The sequence below is a fragment of the Sordaria macrospora genome, chromosome 4 (genome assembly GCF_033870435.1).
Source record: "Sordaria macrospora chromosome 4, complete sequence".
Lineage (NCBI taxonomy): Eukaryota > Fungi > Ascomycota > Sordariomycetes > Sordariales > Sordariaceae > Sordaria > Sordaria macrospora.
In genome coordinates, this window is record NC_089374.1 from 659,661 (window position 1) to 679,863 (window position 20,203).

Below are 20,203 nucleotides of genomic sequence, written 5' to 3' on the forward strand. Positions count from 1 at the left end.
CAACATCTCACTCACCGGGAAAAGAAGAAAGGGAAGGAGGCAAAACAACTGAACATAAAAATCTCCGGCTTGGCATATCTGCTCGCGATATCTAGGTAAGGTAGTCGTGATTGCGATGTTCAGAATGCAGAATTGCCATTGACAAATAACAAACATCATCGAATCTAACGTGCATGAAGGGGATAAGATGGGAGAGGGATTGCAATAGACGTGTACTGTGAAAGACGGGAACGTTCAAAGTCGATGCCGATAAACAAACACTTCGGGTCCATGCTAAGAACCAGAGACTCGATCTTCCACTTCGTGTCGGCGTGTCGGCGTCAAGCACACGAAGATCTTCATGTGAACTGAGTTATCAATTAACAAATTGCATTCAACATTACCTCTTACCCAATCCTCCTCACAACTCGCGCAATTGTTCAATCACATTCAGGCATCGGTACCTTATCTTCAGTCCCGCTCACACTAGTTCAACCAGCACTCCAGCTCAGCTCAGCTTAGGTACCGACCGATCCAAAGACCTCACCGCCCGCCTCAGCAAGTCACAAACGTCGATCAGTTTCCGATTGGTTGTGATAAGTTAATAACACTTCGACGCTGACTCGACGCCAGTTCGTCACTAAATGTAGGTCTGATGATAGGAGGAACTAGATGCCCCTTTCACATGCATCATCCAGCACATCGTTCAGCACAAACACTAGTGACGAAGTACATCGTGATGGGGAAGATGAGGAAAGAGGAGAAAAGAAAGGGGGAAGAAACGCCACGGAGCGGGAGGGAAGAATGAGGAAAGCAGAAGTAAAAAGTGATGGCCTTGTTGATTGAGCTCGTAGGGGCGTAAGCCACTTCCGTCAGTGTTGTGGACAATCTTCATTGTTTCATCTCAATTTGCTCAATCCCACCTACTGTACCTACTCAACAGTCCCACCCTCAGTTTCAGGTTTGTAGATACGACGAGTAGGTGGGCAGTAAGATCAGTTGCACGAACTGTCTTCTAGAGGGTCCTTTTAAACCTGAAAATTCTCGTAACTACAACTATCGAAGAAGAATCTTATCCCTCCAACCGCAGTGGTTGTGGTTTGTCACTCTTGCTTGATCTTGAAGCACTTGATCCGACGCCCGCGATCTCAGCCAGTCTTACGAAATTGAGAGTTCGAAATCACGAAGTGAGGGGTAGTGAAGGCATTTTGGTGGTGCTCCTACCTGACTAGAGGTATCTCGTATCTGCTCAAACAAGTACCTAGGTATCTCAAAATCACCCCAACCACAAAGCCCCACCCAGCTTATAGATAGACATCTATCTATAGGATTGCACAACGTACTGCTATAATCACCCAAGGACAAAACTTTCCATTTTCATTTCAGAGACTTGATCACTACTTAAATGTTCCTTGTAATGAACATCGTACCTTGTGATAAACGGACATGTACCTCGAGCAAAAATCTCAAATCAATAAAGCACTGTGTACCTACTTCCTCGTCTATTGCTCCACCCACTTATCCCAGCTCGCGTCTCCAACGAAGATCATCAACGACGATCATGATCAACCCCCTACCCTGTTCTTCAGCTCAAGCCTTACCAGCCTCAACCCAACCTCCCACCAACACTCTGATCTGGCTACACATCATCGCACTTCAGTTGTTTGCCTCGTCCCTCATGGAACGGTTACCTATGAAATAGGAAGTTCGGAAGGGAATGGAGTTAACACGGCTGCTCATCCGTTTGGTGATACACAATTTCACAGGTCGAATCAGCCATAATCTGTGTGAGAAGGACCTTCTGATGGAAGGGGTGACTGGTGAGTGGAATGAAAAAAAAAAATGTATTGAGGCCATGTTCCATTTCCTTTCCTTTTGAACAACAGGCAGAGTGAAACTCCCTAAATATGGGGTGAGATTGGTAAAGGTGTTATTCATGATGTGAGGTTACTACTTAGTGATGTAGATGGCATTAGTTGAAGCTTCTACGGCAATTGTACTTGTTCCAACTCCGAGGGCGGGCGAAGACCGAGCTTGTTAGAGCGCTTTTGTTTGTTGTCAAGCTTTTGGTCAGGTTCATGTCCATAATCTCGTTGGTGGGCTCCCAGATAGTATCATGAAAACGAGAAGAAAACGCTTGAGGTATCGGTAAGTTCATTAAGTTTATGTATGTAATTGCTTAGGTATCCAACCCAGTCCATCCATCATCTTATCCATCATGCATATATGTCAAATTTTGGGATCCAGATCCAGCCGACCAGCCCTTGACCTTCAAACATTCCATCCATCAAATATCCATCAAAGTTCGTTCGTACATCCGTTGTATACCATGTCTTATCCATGTGGGCCATGTCCATGACCCAGTGACCTGTACCGTATCCAAAAGCCTGATCTAGATGCCACCGACATCCAGTATGTTTCCAAAAAAAAAAAGTAATTCCCAAACTGAGCCATCATAGTAGACCCCAAGGTCCGGCCCCAAGAAGAAGTGAAGAACTCCATCCATCCGCTAGCCTATAACAATCCCTTCAGCGAAGTGTTTACCATTTCCAAGAAGCAAAAATAAAGTAATGGCTGATATACAAGTTATACGTCGACAGGATGATCAAGGGCAAGGTGTGATACCAATGCAACCCCTTAAACCCGACTCTGTAAACAACAGCAGTAATCATACCACCCACATTAAGAATCGTCCACAACGTGCACAGCACGCGCATGTTGCGGTACTTGTTGCTCTTGTGTGCCTTCTTATCTCCCGAAGCAGCCCAGAGGAGCTCGATACCGAAGAGACGGTCCTTGATGGCGGTCAGGTAGGCGTACGACTGCACAATCATGATGTGCTGGACGTTGAAGCCGTACTTGGCCTTGGCCCAAAAGCGGAAGACGACGGCGCCGTAGACGATGGAGGGGATGGCGAAGGCGAGGTTGTAGTACTTGAAGTATTCGGGGCGAAAGGCGAGGAGGAGGGTGCCGGGGATGGGGGAGATGAAGATGCCGAGGGAGACGGCCGAGTAGTAGAGCAGACCTACGTGAGGAATGGTCAGTTTCTGATTGGACAATGGGTGGATTGTGTGACAGGGTACGTACCACAGAGATAGCACAACTTTTGCATAAAGTTCAAGTTGGAAGTCCAGAAATGCTTGGTGGTTAAGAGAGTGGTGGAACCGCGAGCCCAGCGCATCTGCTGCGAGAAGAAGGAGCGTGGAGTGTTGGGGCAGATACCGGTGGCCAAGCAGAGCGGGACGTACTTGACCTTCCAGCCGCGATCGACAGCGCCAAATCTGTTGTGGCAGGTGGTTAGCAAGACAGTTCCATGCAGGGGTGAGGCGCGGAAGGGTTGGAGAGGACTCGAGAGGTGACACACACCCGCCGCCGCGCCGTATACGGGATACGGGGTGCATGTCTCACACGAGCTCTGTCCAATCCATTCTGTAGAAGAAAGAAAGAAAGAAGAAACTTACCCAGTATGCACGTCCTCAGAGAAACCAATCTCAGCAGTACCGCCAACCTCTTCGAGAGCAGCTCGTCTGTACACGGCATTGGAACCGACGCAAATGGAAGCACCCCACTTGTTTCTGTTGACCTGAACGACACGATAGAAAAGCTCCTGGGTAGCTCCGGCACCCTGCTCAACCCAAGTCTGATCATCCGTGACTCTGAAGTACTGGGGGCTCTGAACGATAGCGGTCTTGTCATCGGCCATGTGCTCGACAACGAGTTCACGGAGAAAATCGGGTCGGGGGCAGAAATCGGCGTCGAAAATAGCGAAGTAGTCGCCCTGAGTGCGAGAGAAAGCCCAGCGGAGGTTACCGGCCTTGCGAAGACGAGGGCGGTCGTCACGAACGATGTAGTTGAAGCCATATGACTCAGCGAGGGTACGAACGGCATCGGAAGCGCTGTCATCAAGAACGTAGACCTTGAGCTTGGTGGCGGGCCAGTCGAGCTTGATGACGTGCTGGTAGGTGTTTTCGAGAATCTCGAGAGGCTCGGAGCAGCATGGGAGGTAGACGTCGACGGTAGGAGCAGTCTCATCGGTGATGGGGAATTGCTCGACCATTTGCTTGTGGCCATCGTAGTCCCAGTCGCGACCAACGACACCGACGAGGTAAGAGATGATGAGGTAGATGTTGAGGAAGCCGACGAAGACGCCGTACCAGGCGAATATGGGGGTGCAGACGGCGAAGAGCCACATACCCGCCGAGAGGGTCAGGAAGGAGATGATGCCGAAGATGTAGAGGGGAATGCGATTGGTGTGCACATAGCGGAGCTTCTCCTCGTCATCGGGGCCGGTAGGGAAGACGAGGCCCGGCTCTTCCTTGGGGCAGTAGGTGTTCCGGAAGGCCCAATAGCCGCGCTTGAAGGGATTCCTGCTCTTGCGGACCGGCTCGCCGGACTTTTCCGCGTCCGCGCCGGCAGGGGCAGCGGCCGCCCGGCCTTGCTCGACATCGCCAGCAGGTGCCAAGACACCACCGGTCTTCTCATCAAACTCTTGTTGAGAGACTTCACCTGCTGGAGGAGCAGCAGGAGCAGCGGGGGCAGGAGTCTGTTTATTCAAGATTAGCTGCTGTACACCTTGTGAGACCAAAGCACAACGTGGGGTGTTCCCTTACAATAACATCGACAGGTAGTTGTACCTGGGGAAAAGGACGAGCAACAGGAACTGGAGGAGCACGAGCAGAAGCAGGAACCACAGGGGCAGGAACCGCAGGCGGTGCTGTAGCGACAGGCGAAGGTGGAATTTCCTTTAAGAAGGTCAGTCATCAACATCTGCAAAACATGAACTCGTGGTGTTGTTGCACTTACACTAGAAGGTCTCCTCGAAGGGCCTTGGGATGATGCGCTGTCCGAAGAAGGATCTTGGAAGGGATCTGCGAGGAAGCTGTTACCAGCCACGGGTGTGGGCCGGTTATCTTGAGGCGGTGCCATAATGTGTGGCTAAAGAGATCGAGATGATCTGGATGGAATCGAAAGAAAGGGAAAGGATGATCTGTCTGCACTGCCCAAGACCGTCTAGGGCTTGTGTCTTGAAGATCGTGAACTCTGAAGAAGAAAGACAATCCGAGACTCATGAACACTCGTCCAAGCAGTCATATAAAGGGAAGTTTTGGGAGCCATCCTTGGGGGGCCCTGCATCCCGTTCCCGCCATCTCGCAAGCGAAGAAAAAAAAATAGCCAAAACAACAAAAAAGCCACTCGCCCACCCAAAGACATCGGTGAGTCCATCACTAGAGAAAGACAAGCGACAAGCCATGAGGCTCAAGACCAGGGTACCTGAGCTAGTCGGAGCTAGCGGCGACGATCACTTGCGATAGGGGACCCCCCAAAGTCCCGTCCGTGTGGGGAGGAGTGAGATGTTAGGCTAAGTACCTTCATGGCCAAGGGCGGTGAGTCTCATACGGTGTACCTGGGGCAGCAACCCTCCCACCCACTCCGTGCTAGTTACATCCGACCTTGAAGTAAATCAGAGAAGGGGAAAAAATGCAGTGTACCGTACTTGTGCGATGTGAAACTCGATGCAGGGATGCTTGATATTAAAGCCTCGTGATGGGGCTTGAGAGGCGTGTCCAGAGCATGCAACTGCCCTGAATTTCCACGTCTATCCTAATTCCCGTCGTGGTCTTCCCCGTGGCCTGTAAACGGGCTGTGGCAACTCAGATTTTGCTGCGCTTTGTCTGCAGGTACCCTCGCCAAGGCCCCGAGTCAAACGGTGTGGTGTATTAGGTTAATGTCTTGACTAGGATATCAGATAGAGTAGAGTAGCGCTCACAACCGCCGTGATCGACGCGCTAGATAACAGCCATTGTGGAGGATTGGTGGATGCTGCTCGAGAACACTCTGCGGGCAGGTCGCCGACTGCGAGGTTCGGAGCCGCGCCGGTAACCAGGTGCATGTCAAACTCCGATGCAGAGAAGGTGACGATGCCGTCTGAATGGTACGCCTCCGACCCAAAGGATACCAAGCCGACATGGGAGCCGGCTGATACCAGGCCGTTGCGCCATAGGTATTGCAACAACGGCGACACTTCCGCCGCAAAGGTTGTGTGATTGGACGTGGCCACCCAGCTCAGCACGTTGGTACCTCTGTCATTATGGCCCTGATACAAGACACTGGGTACAAAGTTTGGTCAGAGTTTGCTTTGCTCATGTCATCTTTCATCCGGGACGATGCTGCCTTGACCGGCCGCTTCTCGGATGGCGGCGATGCGGGAAGGCATTTTGCAAAAACTTACAACTCTGCATCCCCGACAGTCTGGGTAAAGCACGTCTTCTTCATATTCGCATCGAACCCGAGTGGTTCGGCATGGCCAAACCTTCCCACCCAGATCATGATCTCGGTCGCTGCAGTCTTTTCACTGCGTGCGTTTGCGGCATTGGGATCAACGAAGATGTCGAACGCCACATTGGCAGATGTGCCGTGGTTGGCCAGGCCGTCATGGTCAACCACCAGCGCCGGGCGAGGCGTCGACCCCGGACCCATAGACCATTGGGCGGAGAGGACCAGTGCCGAGATGTTTGACAAGGGTGTCGGCAGACCTGGAGCCGTCAGCTTGACGTGGGGGTAGGAGTGGACCGTCTCCGAATTCGACGACCACGACCAGGTCGCCGCAAAGGCAGGCGGTGAGTCTTGGACCTGAAGATAGAGAAAGAAGAAAATGTCAGTCCAAAGTGAGACAAACTAAGAAAGGGGCCGAAGAGCGAAGGAACAACAAAGATGTGACAGGAAGAGAGAGATGGGCCACTGCCAGGCGGCTAAGGCGTCATCAACTTACGGATATGCATTGGAATCCTTCATCGTCAGGGTTCCAGGCGTTGGCGTTGACTGTGAGTAGTTTTACGAGTGAAGGTTAGGTGTCTGAACTGAATGAAACAAGTATGGCGTGCCTGACTAAACTCGAGCTGAGGCTGACTGGAAATGAGACTCTGTGAGTGCTGAATGAAGAGCGGTGACATACAGGTCATGTTGTTGGAAGGTATCGTATAAGCCGTTTGCCCGCAAACGGTGGTATCGTAGGCTCCGGCAGTGGTCTGGCCCCACAGGCCGACAGCCAGCAGTGTTGCTATACGTGCTAGTACCGACAAGCGAAGACGTGGTTGGAGAGTTAGCGCCGCCATTGCATTTGCAGACTGGAACAATATCGAGAGCTGCTTTCAGTGAGTCGAAGTTTCCCCGCGGCGTATGTAATGTCGAAGTCGGGATTAATGGGCGATGTGATATGAGACAGCAAGTCCTGGGTAACGAAAGAAAACGAGGGAGGCGTCTTTTGGAGCAGCACAAACCCGCGTCTGTACTGCCACACGGATCTGCATCTCATGTTTCGAGAAAACCGGAAAGGCCCTGGACACGCCAGCATATCCTCTACCCGTAGGATTGCCGTCTCCGTTATCCCTTCGTATTTCTTGCGACTTGCGACGAACAGCAACAAAGAAAGGCCGTGTGAAGCAAGCCACCAAGGCACAAAGCGCATGTGGGTACCAAGGAACGAGCCAACATGGTGCCTTGGCTGCGTCAGAGACCATCTCAGCTCCACGCGTCTGGCACATGGGAGAATCGCAGCGTTGTGAGTGAATCCCATTGTCGGTCCATGGTCCATGGTCCAAGGCCCATTACTTGCGGTTGGCGGTTGGCCGGTTGACGGAATCGCGGTTGGTTGGCGGTGGCGGTCAGGCCGTGTGGACGGGGAAAGCAAACAGACAACGGACAATTCCGCAGTTTTCCCTTCCCATTGCCGTCCGCTCTGCGTCCACTGTCTCCCCCTTCTCCGCCATCGCTAATCTCCTGAGTTTATCGCGTTTGTCGATGATGTGAAGCAGGGTTGCTATGTCAGGGCCCTGCCGAGTCACGTCCCGAACCGAGTATGATCGGCACCTCCATTGGTGACAGCTCAGCGGTGGCTGCACTGGGCTGGTCCCGGGGGCCACGCTAACAGCCACTGCGGGTCAGTAAACAATCGTGGCCAAGCACGCGCTAATCCGCAATACGTAGGGCGTCGATGGGCCGCCCTGGCTGCTGGCATCGATGGCCCCTTGTCTAGCCCGCCTAAACCCATGTTAGAGCCGCCGCCGATCCCCTTATCTTGGGGAGAGCCGAAGAAACAAACTCCGGGTCCGACTGACGATTGGGGTTGGCAATGGAGCCCAGAGTGAAGAAAAGCCTCGATCTCGACTGCATTGCGATCAGCCTTCAGATACACGAGTTTGGCTTGAGTGGGCGTAAGCCACAAGTGCCCATCTTCGCCTTATCCGCGCGCAAGAAGGAATTCCTCGCCAAGTTTGACTTGCTTGTGACAGTCATCATTAACGACAGGCCGATAACGGTAGGGCTCACCGCATTTAGCCTTGCGCAAGAGAAAGCTAAGCGCAAGAGAGGAAGGTAAGAGTAAACTGTGGACAGCTGAGGGCGATACTGGAGAAGCAAGGCTTGTCTATACTCCGATCACTTGCAAATGCCTGAGCAACATGCTGGCTACTTCTGTACCGGATTGTCGAGAGGTGTACTGTGGTATTCATCACGGTGGATACATGTCCATCTTGCGGACAACCCATGCCCAGCGATGAAGATCCCCCACTTTATCGTGCTGAAACAACCATTCTCAGTACCTGGGGAAAGAGACGAATGGGAAACAGGCTCGGGGACCAGGTCAAGGTGCTGAACCTGTCGGTGTTCAGACGGTGGTGACACGAAGTCGATGTCCGAGGGAATAAGTGAGCTTGGCACTTTTTCTGGCCCCAGTCCAACATGGGTTAGTCATGGGTAATCCCACCCAGCGGTAGGGAACAATGGTGCCGGCGAGAAGGCGGACAGCAGACGGACTGCTAATGGACTGTGACGATACCCGGATGCGTGATGGCTTCTGCCATGGGTTACCCCTGACGAAGACGGGTCTTTCTGCACCGGGCCCATGAGGAAATCATGTTGTGACAAGAAGCCGTAATCCGGCATGGTGCTATAACACTCGGGAGATGGCGAAGATAATTGCCCACTGCATCGGGAACAGACCTGAGCACCTCTTCCAGACGTAGGATATATAACAATATCCCCGAGACACTCCTAACAGCCTTAACCCTTGGGGGCAAAGCACATCGTTCCAAGACATTCGGACAACACAGAAGTATCAAGTCTTCTTTTCACTCTTTTTTCACTTTGATCAGCAGCACATCAGGACAACATGGACGCCAACCACACTCACCATTGTTGCTGTTCCCGCCGGGATGGTCCCCAGTCACCTTTGATTTCTCCATCACCAGGCCCTCTTACTAGATCACTTCCCAGCACCCACTCGATCGCTTCCGCTTTGAGCCCGGGGGCCTCAACACCAGGCTCATGGAACGCCCATCCATGGTCTCCAGGAAGCTCGAACACATCACCGCCTAGCACACGATCAGGCTCGCCAGAGCTCAAGGTGAGGTTTCAGACCGAGAAGGTCGACTCTGCTCCGCGAGTAGATGTGACCGAGGTGCTTCCTACCGTAACCAAGTCGGTGAAGAGCATCTGCTTTGTCGGCGCAGGCTTTGTTGGTATGTTCTTCGGTGCGAGTTGTTTCAGCAAGATAAGACTGCTAACCTTGATCGCATAGGTGGACCAACTGCTGCCGTCATTGCCTACCACAACCCAGATATCACAGTCAATGTCGTTGATCTTAACGAGGCGCGCATTGCTGCTTGGAACTCTAGCCAGTTACCAATCCACGAGGATGGGTTGTTGAAGGTTGTAAGGACAGCTCGTGATGGTACCCTCGACACAATGGTGAAGATTCCGGGTCTTCCCAGGTCCCTCAAGCTCGACGCCCGCAGCCCCAACCTGGTGTTCTCGACCAAGGTAAACGAGGCCATTGAGGTGGCCGATGTCATCTTCATTTGCGTCAACACACCTACCAAGACTTATGGCCTGGGCGCCGGGTCGATGGCCGATATCAGCATGGTGGAGGGTGCTAGCAGGACCGTTGCGCAGCACGCCAAGAAGGGGGCCATCATTGTCGAGAAGAGCACTGTCCCATGCGGCACAGCCCGTGTCATCCAAGACATTGTGAGTAGACGTCCAGGAGATGCCCGAACTGGACCAAACGCTGACAGCGAATAGTTCAAATACTACCGTCCCAACGACGACTTCGAGATCCTGTCGAACCCCGAGTTCCTTGCCGAGGGTACCGCCGTCGAGAACCTCATGCGCCCAGATCGCATCCTGATTGGCAGTGCCCGCACCTTGGCCGGCATGAAAGCGGCGGAGAGTCTCAAGAACGTATACGCCGCCTGGGTTCCTCAAGAACGTATCATCACTGTCAACACTTTCAGCAGCGAGCTGTCGAAGCTTGTCGCCAACACGATGTTGGCTCAGCGTATTAGCAGCATGAACGCTGTGAGTGCCATGTGTGAGGAGATCGGTCTGGGATCCGACGTGGACGATGTTAGCCTGGCCCTTGGACAGGATTCGCGAATCGGGCCCAAGTTCCTCCAGGCAGGTGTTGGTTTCGGCGGATCTTGCTTCGAGAAGGACATTCTCAACCTGTCGTACCTGGCGAGGGAGCTGCATCTGGATGTCGTTGCCGACTACTGGCTGGGTATTCTGAAGATCAATGAGTATCAGCGTGAGAGGTATGCTCACAGGGTTGTCAAGGAGTTGAACGGTTCCCTTCGCGGAAAGAAGATCTCCGTGCTGGGCTTCGCCTTCAAGGACGGCACCAACGACACTCGCAACAGCATTGCTGTCCACATCATCAAGAGCCTGGCGGAAGAGATGCCCTTGGAGATTGCCATCTTCGACCCCGGATGTGCTGCCAACGAGATCCTGGAGGAGATTGAGAAGATCGGCTTGACAAAGGCTCAGCTAGAGCGCGTCAAGATCTGCAGCAACTGGCGCGACTCGGTTAAGCAGGCCAGCGCCGTGTGCATCCTGACCCAGTGGAAGCAGTTTCGCGGTGCTCAGCTTGGGCGCTCGACAAAGGCCACCGTCAAGACACCGTCCCAGCCAGCCGCCAAGACCTTTGTCAACGGCAAGCTCACCGAGATGGCCATCCTAGAGCTAGAGGCCATGGTTTCTCGCGAGCTCAACATTACCGACGAGGACCCCCTCCGAAGACTCAAGCCAGAGGCGGCTGCTCAAGGGTTCGAGATATTTGGTCTGGCGGCGTCCATGATGGAGGAGATCAGCCAGGAGCCAGTCAACTGGTTCGAGGCCGCGTCGTTGATGCAGGAGCCCCGATGGGTGTTTGATGGCCGCAATGTCGTCGATCCCATCGGACTCCAGTCGCTGGGCTTCAAGGTCCGTGGCATCGGCAAGTGATTTGACGGTGTTGAAGTTGATAATCAGGAACGAGTAATGGATGATGGATGATAGACGGAATCGGTAACGGAAAGATTACGGGTAATTTTGGGTTTGGGTGTTTCCGGCGTCTGGTTTTATGGCGACGGCTTCATCGGCCTCGGTTTTGGTCGAATTGATTGATTGGCGACGGATTGGGATACAATTGGATGGGACAAGGGTCGGGTACTGGACGGGCTTTTCATGATATCAAGAAGGGTTTCTTGAAGGAAGGAGAAGGAATTGGATTGGATTGGATTTTTCTGGTTAATAGCGATTGCGTTCTCTTTTCGAACCAATAATCATCTGGGTTGTTTTTTCCATTTTGTCGCGACAATGTTGTTTGATGAAATTGCGCAAGGTGAGGGGTTGCCGTGATCGGTGGGTGGCTGGCGAAACTGAAAGGACGGGAAGCAAGCCCGAGCAATTGAGGGTGCGATAAGAACGATAGCAGACACTACGCTTTCAAATACACAACTATTACCGGGACGCTTGGGCCATTGTGAGTTTGACCAGAGAGGATACGCTCTTATCGTAATTTACGCGTGCTGTACTGTAAGATACACACCACGCAGCACCCCACCAAATCACCAGATCGTCATCACCACTTTCAATCTCTCAGCGACGCCTGACGACTCGGACTGACCATTAGCATCGTGACTTTCCATATGGATGTCTTCGTTTGTTGCGTGACATGAAAACTTTCCTCATAATCCTCCGCTTCCGCTCCGACCAACGGACATTCCACAGCAAATCTCTCATGATCGGCAGCGGTCCGCACTCTCCTTCCGCCAACAACCAACGCAACCTCACTCAGGCCCGGCACATCCAGGCACAACTCAACCAACCGAACTGGTCCGACAACACCGTCCGGTCCGCTAAAGGCAAGTGTAAGCTTCATCCATCCCTTCCGCTCCCCTCAACTTTTCCTGCTTTGTCAGTCTTTATCCAACACCCGCAAGCTTGTTGGTCGTCACGGCATGTTTTTCCTTCAATGTCAATCAATCTTCGACAAATATGCAGCCGTTTTCAGCTTGCGACGTCAGCCGAGGTGGAATACTGCAAAATCTACCATGGGCTAACTCGAAACCACAGAATCGCAAAGTCCAGACCGCGGCGCAGTACAGCAACCTGTTGCTACACCAATTTGTCCATGGCTGCCACCTAGGCTCACACCCCGAATCCATTTTCGCAATAAACACACGCCATGGGCGTTCCTAATCGAGTCGACGACTGCTACGTACTGCGACTGCAACTGCGACCATCCACTGTTGGCGGCTAACCCCGGTGGTGACCATGGTCGGACCAAGCGATTAAGCGCAATAGACGCGCCATTTCGAAAAGTTCCGGTGTCCCCGGCTGCCTCTCTCGAGCCTTTCCCTTCCATCGTCGTCGACCTGCATCATGACATTTCGGAAGGATTCAACGATATGCCCGTCCATCATTGAGGCATCATCTTGATGGCGTCTCTGTATGCGGGTCAGAAAACTTCAACCGTCTTGCATGGCAACTAGGATATGAAACCAGAGGAGACGACCTTCCAAGTCCGCGGCTACAGACCTGCATCGGTGCAGTCTGTTGGGGGTTTCAACCTTCATTCTCGCGATTCCAAATCGCCAGCTGGACTCTGACTGGTGGCCGTAGGCGCCTGCCTGTTTCTAGTTCGTCAGCTCCTGCACCTGACCCAGACAGTGTACCTTTGGCCTCCATCATGGCACCCCCGACGCCAGGTCCTAGAAGAGGTCCGAAAGAAGGCGATGCTTCTGGAATGATCAACGTGGGCGGCCAGGCCTATCCCATTGATGCGCACCGTTCCGTACTCCTTTTCTTTGAGCAGAGCCCGGTGGACAATGGAGAGGCATGCAAGGGGCTTTCCCTTTCTCTCTTCACCCATGGCATACGAATCTCACACGCAATCCACAGATCCACTACCACATCTTCATCTCGGTCAGCATATGACATTGGCAAATTCTCCGTGTCATCACACTTCCCCTCTCATCCGTAATGCTGCCTGGACCATGGTCATGCAGCTGACGAACCCATATCAAGGCAAGGACGTTCTTGGACAAGGCTAGGCCATTCTGTCGTTGCCCACACCATTCCATGTCCTGCCCAGCATTGTACACCTGGAACGGCCGATCAACACCTTTATCTGGGAGTGAAAGTCAGCCTTGCTGGCGTGTTTGTACCATCATTATCGTCTTGTGCGACAGTCCGTGCGCAAGCCCAAAGTACCGGCAAAAGTCGCCGAGTACTTCCAAGATGGAACCGTCAAAGATAGCACTGGGAATCTTTTGCTTTCCAAAAAGGGACATGCTTTCGGGTCATTGAGCGCTTCGATTGGTACCCCCTTTGCTGATTCTGAAACACGAACAACATCGTCGCCAGACTCCTACATACAACTTTCCCCGAAGCACTCTTCTTCCTCGCACCCTCTACTACCACAGCGCTTGGCCCATCAAGCGACTGGCACATCGTTGCCTTGGCAGACGCCGGTTTGGCAGACGCCCATTCTAGCGACCCTTTTGACACTGTCGTGGAACTGACATTCTGGAATAGAGGCGGAGGTGTAACCCCATGCTGAAGAGCATCGAGACAGATACCGTCCACCAAGGTCGACTTTACCAAGGTCGACTTTACCAAGGTCAACGATATATCCATTACATCACCTCGTCATGTGACTTGATGATCAGATCAATTGTTGCTAAGAGTGCGCAACCTGTCCCAAAGAGGAAAAGCTCAGCTCCCTCCCTGTGTCCTGAGGTCCTCCACAGCCAAGTGTTCCCACGCAACGCCCACTTCTCAACGCTCCCACTTCTAGGGCTGGGACCAAGCCAGTGAGCATAGCCCCAGACCTTTGCAGTAGGCCGAGCTCTCCAAGAATGCAAGACCCCCGCGGCGCCAGCAGTGGTTCCCTGCACGTTTGCCCTGTACCTGCTTTTGCACTTGGATCAAATCGCACCTATTGCACTAATCAATTGCACTCTGGTATAGGGTCCTCAAATCGGGCTCTGCTTTCACTCCCGCTAATCACTTGCAGACGGCCATGACATGCTGGTGGTTGCGGGGAACGGAATGCAGTTTGTCGAGATGACTGGCCGCCCATCCAGGCTGCCGAACACTTGTGGCGCTTGATGCGACAGGGTCGTCTTCACCCCTGTCTACCCTGTCACACCCTCAAAAAAGAGTCCTACACACGCGGTACGTTGGACGATGTCTGGAGGACCCAGGACACGAACGGTGGACTCCAGTGAGTCAAGACGCCGAACAAAAAAACTATGGCCTGACAGTATCGTTGTCAGAAGATCTCCGAAATATAGAAAAAGTCCTACCAGCTGATAAACTCCGGTTCTAGCATGTCGGCACGGTACCTGCTTTGCCGGCTTTGCATATTCTAGAGTGAAGCAAGCGCAGGCCGTGTCAACGAACTCGATGTTGGTCCAGTGAGTCTCCCTGGCGACCTTCTCATCCCAACAGCCATTCCGGTGATGAACTTTTGTCGTTCTTACCATCTCCTTCCGGCCCGAAATATTGAATCCTTCGCACAGCCAATGGGTTGCCTCTGAAGGAAACCCTAGTTCATCATTCCCGCCAACACCAAAAACTCACAAACATGTCCTTCACCACAATGATGGTAGGACGGACGGTTGCGGGGAGGAGCGAGGGTGGTCGTTGAGGGGTGGACGACCAGGGGTCGCGATGGTGGGGGTGAAGCCTGGGAAAATCCAAAGATGACAGGGGATCACAGGGCCTTGGAGTCCTGGTCTGGGCTCCCTCTTGGCTCTTCATCCCTGTCCTTTCAACATCACCAGCGTGTGTAACTATTCCCATGTACACCCTTTTCCTATTGCGGCCGTCGTTAATCTTCGATCCAACATTTCTTTCTCCCATCTTCGGGGATTTCCAGCGGAGCGGAGAACCATGAAATGATCCTAGCAAAAACTGGGGAGGAATAGCGCGCCGCGCTAGAACGCCTGGTTACAAGAGTTACCACGATGTAGACTTGGTAGCTCAGCCCTTCTGGGCTGTGCCGTTATCGATTGGACCAGGGCGATGCACTCTTCGTACTGCCACACCCCAGCTCACAGAGAGAAGTGACTCTTTTGCCGACTGGCGGCCTGGAGGCAGTCGCATTCGCCGAGCTCTTATTGAAGCATGATCAGTTCCTGCCTGGAGAGGGGGTGTGGATCGAGGTGAGCCTATGAGGCATCTCTTCACTACACCCGCCAGTTCGTACAAGGGTCATGAACTGCGGACAGTGTGAGACTTTGAGTGGTCTGGCACACGCCCGCCCACCTACATACTTACACGAACTGGAAGCTAATGACACCTCTCGAGACTCCGGTTCACCTTTACCACACACCGAAGCACATATAAGCCGTGACCTCCCACCATTTGGTCCGACCTTCATCCTCACCATCTCACCATCGCCTTCATCAACACATCGATCACAGTCTGTTACCAACATCTCCAAACAAATTCACACATCAGGCAAGGCCCGGTGATCCATCCAGCAACTCAACACAACAACTACATCAACTTCACAGTGACCTCGCCGCATAAGACTCCGTCTCATCGACAAGTTGTCACCAACAAACCCAACCACGACCGCCATTGCATGTTCCCATGTCTTTGAGACATCAGTACCCAAAAGACAACTTTAACTCTGACACGGCCGACTGATATCGACTTCATGTCTCGATTCCCGGACGTACGAATTGAGAACATAGTCTACGACTCCTCACATCATCACAAACACACTACATCATTGCCATCACCTCTTCCATCACCAACCTTTGGCACCGAGTTCGAGCCTCATCATCGATACTCACATTCTCACTCTCACCGAGGACACCTTGCTTCTCCGTCTCCTAGAGATCTAGGATCATCAGAAACATTCTCATCTGGTACCAAACACAACGACAAGATGTGCATCCAGGAGATCAGCCATAACACCTATACCAATGGGACGCGGCCCGACGTCACCGAGAGGGTTTACAACTGCCACAAGGGCTTGTGCGATTTCCCCACTGTCAAACAAATCTGGCAGACGCTTCCCGAGAAGTCGAACAGAAGCGAGCCCAGGTACCCTGGATACCTGCCTGTCCATCTGCCGCCTACACCTCGTGAATCCAAGGAGCCTTCGCCCGTAGGCAAGCGGGACTCCGGATACCTCCATGGCACTCGGGTTTCCGAGCCTTCGCGCTCGTCGAGACATAATGACGACCACCCGAATTACAAGTATGGCAGCAGCCCATCTGACAGCAAGCCTAAGGCGGATGTCTACACGCGTCCCTCCGTTGTAGTCACACACAACTACAACGTCCCTCAGGAGGATAACACTCGTCGACGCTCTGAGCGCGACCCTAGCCCGGGCCCCGGCCACTCTGGTCACTACAAGCAGCACTCCAAGAAAGACTCTGGATTTGAGTTCATCAATCTCGCCGACGAAGACCGTAAACGCCGTCGCGCCGGCCGTCCCTCTGATGCCGTTTCCACCACCGCTACCACCGGCATTGTTCCCGCCTCTCGCCCTCCCCGCACCGGCGACAACACTGGCCGCTACGGATCCAGCCCCACCGGCCCCAGCGGCATGGACTCACTTCGCCGCAGGAACAGCGTCTCCTCTCGCAACGATGACTCTGGCCGTACACCTCGCCCAAGAACCGTTTCAGGAGGCTCTCGCTCTCGCGCCTCATCCGTCGGCGTCCGCTTCGCCGACGACGTTGAGTCAAAGAAAAAGCAACAGAATGCCGAGATCGCCAGCCGCACCAACAAGCCGAACACTGAGCAGGTTGTCGAGCTCAAGGGCATTCTCAAGAAGCCCGCTGGTACCCGCGAGGACAGCAACGAGCGCAGCAAGGATCGCAGCACCAAGGGAAAGGGAGTGGAGGTGGAGATGAGCATTGAGGAGCTGAGGAGGTCGGTCGCGGACCTGGGGCTCAGGGGAGCCACCCGGGACCGGAACGTGGAGAAGGAGAGCAATGTCTCTTTGTCTCTCACCGGGTCGATGGCGAGCATCGATTACGATCGGTTGAGGAGCAGGTTCGAGAGGGATAACGGTGGAAGCACTGGGCGACATGGAGGGAATCGGGCCACCAGGAATGGGGATAGGTACGATTATTATTGAGCGGTACCTTGGAGGAATGAGGAGAGCTTGGGAAGAGGGACTACGATGGACAGAAACACAAAAATCGACAAAAAATTCGCTTCGAGGGCATGATCAGAAGGTCGTGCCGCTGTATTACTAGGAGATTTAGGACCGTGGGCTTCACCCCACGAATGGGTTTTGCGATTGCTTCAAACGATCATATTTTGCTTCTTTAGCTAGGAACTTTTTCTTTTTATCACGAATATCACGATGGTCAACAACAAGACATTTTGCAACGATGCATCACTTCATTTTCCCAGTTCACTTGCACTACCTTTGACTTTCTCATGATGCTCCTCCACTCATTTTCCACTCGGTATACTATCCCCAGTAAACAGATTTCACATGCAAGCAAAAACATGAAGCTATTCCCACCTTCACCCTCACAATCACATTTCTCATCAACGTCAACATCAACATCATAAGAATGAAACCTGGCGGCTTACACCTCGCATAGCCCCCACTTACCCTGTCGAGCCTGTGAGGGCTCCTACTCTGCCACCCAGCCAACCCAGCCAACCTCCTGGATTCGCAACAGCAACATGTCAAAAAGTATACAGTGCAGCTCTTTTCCCGCGATGCAGGACTTCATGCAGTCAGCAATCGTCGACCGTCAACGACCCTCCCAATGCTCCCGCTCAGGAAGTTACGGTTCCCCATCGTCGTTGCTACTTCAACTTTCTAGGTGTCAGCAGGTTGCGCCCTATGAGGAGTTGAGTGCTTGGCATTTCAGGCACCGCCGCCCTAATGATGGAGAGGCAGAAGAGACTGAGAGGAGGGGTCGTATCGTCAATTGCAGTGGTAGCGATGATCAAGCGATGATCAAAAGGTCGTATCCCGTTTTACAGTTTGGCTTTCGAGTTCTTATCATTGATATTAAAGCAAAGTGTCGTATCGTATTGTTGCGTTCGCTTACTGCTCTCGGTTGCGAATTGCGGAGAGGGAAAGTGATGGGCATCGTACCCGGGAAATGATGAAAGCAAAAATTCGTATTGCACGATCTCATATTGAGATACGACCTGACAAATGCGATGAACGGCATTGGTTGAAGATTGCTAGAGGAGGGAATGGGGGACGCAGACACCGCCAAATCTTTACTGGCGAAGATGAAAGTGCAAGTTGCAAAGCCTTACTACGCGGTGACTGGTTCGAACGCGAAAAAGGGTCGTGAATGATGTGCATCCCAAACTTCACCTTCATCTTCATCTTCATCGCCTCATTGCTTGCATTCAACTTGCACTTTCGGGCAGACGGGCCTTCGGGTGTAGCCGATTTGACGAGCCGACAATCTAAAAGCGGCGGCGGACCGAATCACGGCGAACATCGTGCGCAATCAATGAACCGGACTACCAAAAATCCATAGATCACGAGCCGTTAACGTCGCGCTGCGCATTTTCTGGACAATGACGACAACAGACAGTGGCAGCGATGACATCAGAAGTTGAACAACGACACGACACGAGGCAGCGCGGAGGAAGATCGCCGACGGGAGTTTTTCCCGCGTTAGGTACCGACCAAAGCACACCTCCCTAGCTATCTCCGAAAACAGATTGTCAAGTACCAGTAACAGAACCCCATTAAGTTACGGTAGGAACTTGTTAACAGGATGCAAATTGCCGTTAGTAGCATCTACCTTAGTTGCACACCCCCAGCAAGCACCGCCCAGGCACCCGCGCCTGCGTCTGCGCCTGCCACTAGCAACGACCCTGCAACGACCCTGTGAGGTCCCTGTTTCGCAGCACTGCCGCCTACGCTAGCCACGTCCGAACAGGTCCAATGACTTACACCATACGCTCGCCGCATTTCCTTTTTCGGATGAACGCTCCTTTCCTTTCCCTGCGTTCGGTCGCCGGACAAACGGACAATCTGAAATCGTCAGAAACACGGCCGATACGAAGGAGCCGATGATGGCCGGACCTGGACGAGGGACTCGAAGAAAAGGCGTGATGGTCATCGGCGCCGATGCGGCGCGGGCGACGGAAGGGCAAGGCGTAATGGCGCAAGGGTGTAGGTGGAGGGTCGGAGGGTGTGTAGGTGGCGGCGCAGGCAGCGGTTTCTGTGAGTTGGGGGCCGTTTTGGACTTTTGGCAGCTTTGTGTCAGGTAGATGCGATAAGGCATGATAAAGCGTGGTGGTAGTGGTAATGGTGGTTCAGCTGGAGGCCGCTTTGCAGCCTTCGGCCTTCAGTTGGAGATGCTTGATGATGGCGTTGTTGGGAGAATGGATTCGAGAAGTTTCATGAAACAAAGAGAACTCCGCCAGTTGTATTCCTGAGATTGTGGATGCAAGTGAGGAAGAAAGTAGCGATGCATGATGGGAGGGTACAATGTCATTGTTCGTCGACCTTCTCATGGCCGAAACGAGGGGATTCACGTCGCCAAGAATTGAGTCTTCAGCCTGGTGGTCTCTTGATGCAACTCTTTTCTGGCAAGCGGAAAATTGTTACTTACCCTGCACAAAAATGAAGATTTGTTGACACCACAACGCAAGAAAGGCGGCGACCAAGAGGACACATGGAAGAAGATCGGCGTGACAATGTCACTCAATCGAAAGATTAGAAATACAGCGAGAATGAAACGAAGTAACAAATCGATAGACATTAATACAAAACAGAAACACCGAGTGACGACAATCGGCCCTCTGGCGCTGGGTGTCCTCTCTTGGCTCTATAAGTCCCTTCCTGGGAGTCCTCCCAAAAGGCCCATCCCATTATCTCGATCAGCAGCGGGAAAGCATTACGAATCCATCGCTCATCTCCTCCCAATGATGACAGACTATA

The 20,203-nt window shown here is 52.8% G+C and overlaps 4 protein-coding genes across 4 annotated transcripts; 2 read left to right on the forward strand and 2 right to left on the reverse strand.

Annotated features, from left to right (window-relative positions):
• Window positions 1-2,082: 2,082 nt before the first annotated feature.
• SMAC4_07993 (uncharacterized protein) lies at window positions 2,083-5,011 on the reverse strand. The gene is made up of 5 exons (XM_003348183.2): window positions 4,783-5,011; window positions 4,590-4,721; window positions 3,441-4,522; window positions 3,067-3,260; window positions 2,083-3,004 (listed from the first exon to the last, which is right to left on the reverse strand). Exons 1-5 carry the CDS (start codon window positions 4,903-4,905, stop codon window positions 2,520-2,522), a joined length of 2,016 nt encoding a protein of 671 aa, XP_003348231.1. The 5' UTR covers window positions 4,906-5,011; the 3' UTR covers window positions 2,083-2,519.
• A 49-nt stretch (window positions 5,012-5,060) lies between these two features.
• SMAC4_07994 (uncharacterized protein) lies at window positions 5,061-7,414 on the reverse strand. Its single transcript, XM_066090724.1, has 3 exons — window positions 6,749-7,414; window positions 6,209-6,609; window positions 5,061-6,086 (listed from the first exon to the last, which is right to left on the reverse strand). Exons 2-3 carry the CDS (start codon window positions 6,454-6,456, stop codon window positions 5,714-5,716), a joined length of 621 nt encoding a protein of 206 aa, XP_065946727.1. The 5' UTR covers window positions 6,457-6,609; window positions 6,749-7,414; the 3' UTR covers window positions 5,061-5,713.
• Window positions 7,415-7,417: 3 nt separating this feature from the next.
• SMAC4_07995 (uncharacterized protein) lies at window positions 7,418-12,315 on the forward strand. The gene is made up of 3 exons (XM_066090725.1): window positions 7,418-9,494; window positions 9,554-10,002; window positions 10,057-12,315. Exons 1-3 carry the CDS (start codon window positions 9,146-9,148, stop codon window positions 11,254-11,256), a joined length of 1,998 nt encoding a protein of 665 aa, XP_065946728.1. The 5' UTR covers window positions 7,418-9,145; the 3' UTR covers window positions 11,257-12,315.
• A 3,388-nt stretch (window positions 12,316-15,703) lies between these two features.
• SMAC4_07996 (uncharacterized protein) lies at window positions 15,704-17,654 on the forward strand. The gene is made up of 2 exons (XM_003348186.2): window positions 15,704-16,999; window positions 17,069-17,654. The coding sequence occupies exons 1-2, from the start codon at window positions 15,968-15,970 to the stop codon at window positions 17,402-17,404; spliced, it is 1,368 nt and encodes a 455-aa protein (XP_003348234.2). The 5' UTR covers window positions 15,704-15,967; the 3' UTR covers window positions 17,405-17,654.
• Window positions 17,655-20,203: the final 2,549 nt, after the last annotated feature.

Coding starts and splice junctions, on each gene's coding strand:
- SMAC4_07995 (XM_066090725.1), top strand. CDS start 9,146: ATGGACGCCAACCACACTCACCATTGTTGCTGTTCCCGCCGGGATGGT. Junction 9,495..9,553: donor TGTCGGCGCAGGCTTTGTTG/GTATGTTCTTCG, acceptor TTGATCGCATAG/GTGGACCAACTGCTGCCGTC. Junction 10,003..10,056: donor CCCGTGTCATCCAAGACATT/GTGAGTAGACGT, acceptor GACAGCGAATAG/TTCAAATACTACCGTCCCAA.
- SMAC4_07996 (XM_003348186.2), top strand. CDS start 15,968: ATGTCTCGATTCCCGGACGTACGAATTGAGAACATAGTCTACGACTCC. Junction 17,000..17,068: donor GCGTCCGCTTCGCCGACGAC/GTTGAGTCAAAG, acceptor AACACTGAGCAG/GTTGTCGAGCTCAAGGGCAT.
- SMAC4_07993 (XM_003348183.2), bottom strand. CDS start 4,905: ATGGCACCGCCTCAAGATAACCGGCCCACACCCGTGGCTGGTAACAGC. Junction 4,722..4,782: donor CTTCGAGGAGACCTTCTAGT/GTAAGTGCAACA, acceptor ACCTTCTTAAAG/GAAATTCCACCTTCGCCTGT. Junction 4,523..4,589: donor AACTACCTGTCGATGTTATT/GTAAGGGAACAC, acceptor TTGAATAAACAG/ACTCCTGCCCCCGCTGCTCC.
- SMAC4_07994 (XM_066090724.1), bottom strand. CDS start 6,456: ATGGGTCCGGGGTCGACGCCTCGCCCGGCGCTGGTGGTTGACCATGAC. Junction 6,087..6,208: donor ACTGTCGGGGATGCAGAGTT/GTAAGTTTTTGC, acceptor CTTTGTACCCAG/TGTCTTGTATCAGGGCCATA.